The sequence below is a fragment of the Alosa pseudoharengus genome, unplaced genomic scaffold (assembly GCF_046254945.1).
Source record: "Alosa pseudoharengus isolate Yale_2024_CS ecotype anadromous, Long Island Sound unplaced genomic scaffold, YU_APseudo_1.1 YU_APseudo_1.1_scf_1, whole genome shotgun sequence".
NCBI lineage: Eukaryota > Metazoa > Chordata > Actinopteri > Clupeiformes > Clupeidae > Alosa > Alosa pseudoharengus.
In genome coordinates, this window is record NW_027468564.1 from 46,055,199 (window position 1) to 46,057,698 (window position 2,500).

Sequence of the window (2,500 nt, forward strand, 5' to 3'; positions counted from 1 at the left end):
TAGTCCACGGCCGTGCTGTTAGCATTGCCTTGGACACAAGCCTGCTGTGCATGTTGACTCTTGCTAGGATAGGTTAGCTCTTGATAAGGCTGCAATATTATTCTGGGAAAATCCTCTTTTGATAGATAAACAAAGCTTGAGTGGATGTGGTGACCCATTAACTTTGACTGTAATAAAATTGGGTTATTGTACTGCACTATCGCAGTGCATAAGCAATGACCTTTGTGCATTGCTTGGTACCATAAGCTCTTATATTAATTGCCTGTTATGAAATGAATCTTGCCATCAATTAGCTGTGTAAACATGGTTTAATTGATGTAGTGATATTGGTGGTATAGTTATTGTGAAGCTATACTATGGACATGTACAATATGTATATACAGTGTTTGAGTATGTTTATTGTATAAATATTGTGTACATTTGGTATGTATGTGTGTGTGTGTGTGTGTGTGTGTGTGTGTGTGTGTGTGTGTGTGTATGAGCGAGAGAGAGAGAGAAAGAAAGAAAGAGTGTGAAAGAGAGAGAGAGATGGCGTGCTTGCATGTCCTCTGAAAATTACTGTTGGTCTTTTAGGGGGAGAAAGCTTTCCTGTTTGCCGGGACACCACAAACAAGGGAAGACTTACCCCATTCCAAAAGCCAAAAGCATGTGAAAAGAAAAAACAAAAACAAACAAAAAGAAAACTAATCAAAACTGTGTTGCCATGTCAACGTCCTCACTGCCTCTCGACCCTGCTCTGTTTCTTTACCCCCTCCAACAAACAAACAAACAAACACACAAAAAACAACAAACACAAAACCACAACACTCTAGCTGTGAGACAGGATTCAAGGACGGAGACCTCTTCATGTCCTTCAAAAGCATGTTCCAAGATGTCCGGGATGCGGTGGACTGGGTCCACTTTAAGGTAAGCAGCAGTGTCTCCCCTTCTGGCTCTCTAGCATGGAGTCGCCACTCAAATGTAGGTCAGACACCTACCCGTGACTAGCCACTACTTGCTACATTTTTCAAATGTATCACTTGCTAAAATATGTTCACTTAATTACTGGCTAAGTACTTGCTAACGTTTTTCAAATGTATCACTTGCTAAAATACATTCACTTTATTACTGGCTAAGTACTTGCTAACGTTTTTCAAAATGGGTGTGATGCTTTGCAGTGACCTACTGTATTAACACAATGTGAGGTGCAGGGAAACCCTGATGTTGTAGCATGTTAATAATTTGAACAATTATTGGTGACGGATTGGTGCCCTTTCAAAAGTCACATTAGCTGCAGAAAGGGCCAAAGAAAAGGAACCACATTTCCTTGTGTTACCTTAAATTACAGTTCCACTAAAAACGCTTCCTAGTGGAGGCTGTATTAGAACCTAAACCTTAACCTCAACCTTAACCGGACCATAGATAATCTGCTGCTCTCGGACTCATTATGTGGTTCTAAGTGGAACCTTTTTGTCCTGTCGGTTTTGTCTGCGGCCCCTTCAGTGCTTGCCTTGCACACACTGAGCTAAAAGTAAAGGCTCCGTGTTTGCTGAGGGAAGTACTGGCATATGTGGCTTGTTAAATGTGAGTTTTCACAATCTGTTTTTCTCTGAAATGTGTTAATGTGAGCGCTTTCTTTTTTTTTCACCAGGGGACCCTAAAGGAGAAGACCGTGGAGAACTTGGAGAAATATGTTGTGAAAGATGTAAGTAGATGTAAGTTTGAAACACTAGTTGTTTCAATCGAACTTCTCTCTCTCGCTCTCTCTCTCTCTCCCTCCCTTCCTCTCTCTCTTTCTCTCTCGCTCTCTCTCTCTCTCTCTCTTGCCTCTTCTTTATCTAAAGAGAGGTTTTGCTTGATTGATTAGCTGTGTTTGTTTATCAAGCCCAAAGCTTATGTTTACCATCAATATGGTCAACAAGAGAACAGCTTTACTGATGGCTGAAGGTATTAAGAATTCCCCCTCTTCTTAGCAGCTCCAATTAAGTGCCAAAATAATTATCCTTAATACTAAAGAGCCACTGACATGGCCAAAAATGGGGATATTATGCTACTTATTGTATACACGTTTATACATTATACAGCTCCACAGGTGCATGTTCATGTGTGCTTAATGTCTCTATTTGTGTTTGTTTGTTTGTTGTCTATCCCATAAAGGCCAAGCTGCCTCTTCTTCTGAGCCGAATGAATGAGGTCGCCAAAGTGTTCCTGGCAACCAACAGTGACTACAAATACACAGACGTGAGTTCTGCTAATAAACACATCTGATCTCTCACTCAGGCCTGTTCAAACTTGTCAACATCTCAGTCGCCAGCATTGCGCATGTTATTTATGTCTTACAGGTAGCTATGTCCATACAGTCTTTACTGATGATTACAGTTGTGTCTTTTCTTTTGCAGAAAATCATGACGTACCTGTTTGATTTCTCCCACGGTCCAAAGGTGTGTTGATTTGGTTTAGTGCATTGGTTTATGGTTATGCTTATGAAGGGAGGTAAAAAGAAAAACAAAGGCTGGATTTT

General features: G+C 40.7%; 1 protein-coding gene across 1 annotated transcript in view; it reads left to right on the forward strand.

Moving 5' to 3' along the window:
• Nucleotides 1–2,500, forward strand: part of nt5c2b (5'-nucleotidase, cytosolic IIb) — a 40,695-nt gene that overhangs the window by 25,790 nt on the left and 12,405 nt on the right. Inside the window, exons 16-19 of the mRNA XM_076280376.1 lie at nucleotides 690–906; nucleotides 1,631–1,684; nucleotides 2,137–2,220; nucleotides 2,379–2,420. Of these exons, the coding sequence (XP_076136491.1) occupies nucleotides 690–906; nucleotides 1,631–1,684; nucleotides 2,137–2,220; nucleotides 2,379–2,420 (397 nt within the window). The remainder of the gene's footprint in view (nucleotides 1–689; nucleotides 907–1,630; nucleotides 1,685–2,136; nucleotides 2,221–2,378; nucleotides 2,421–2,500) is intronic.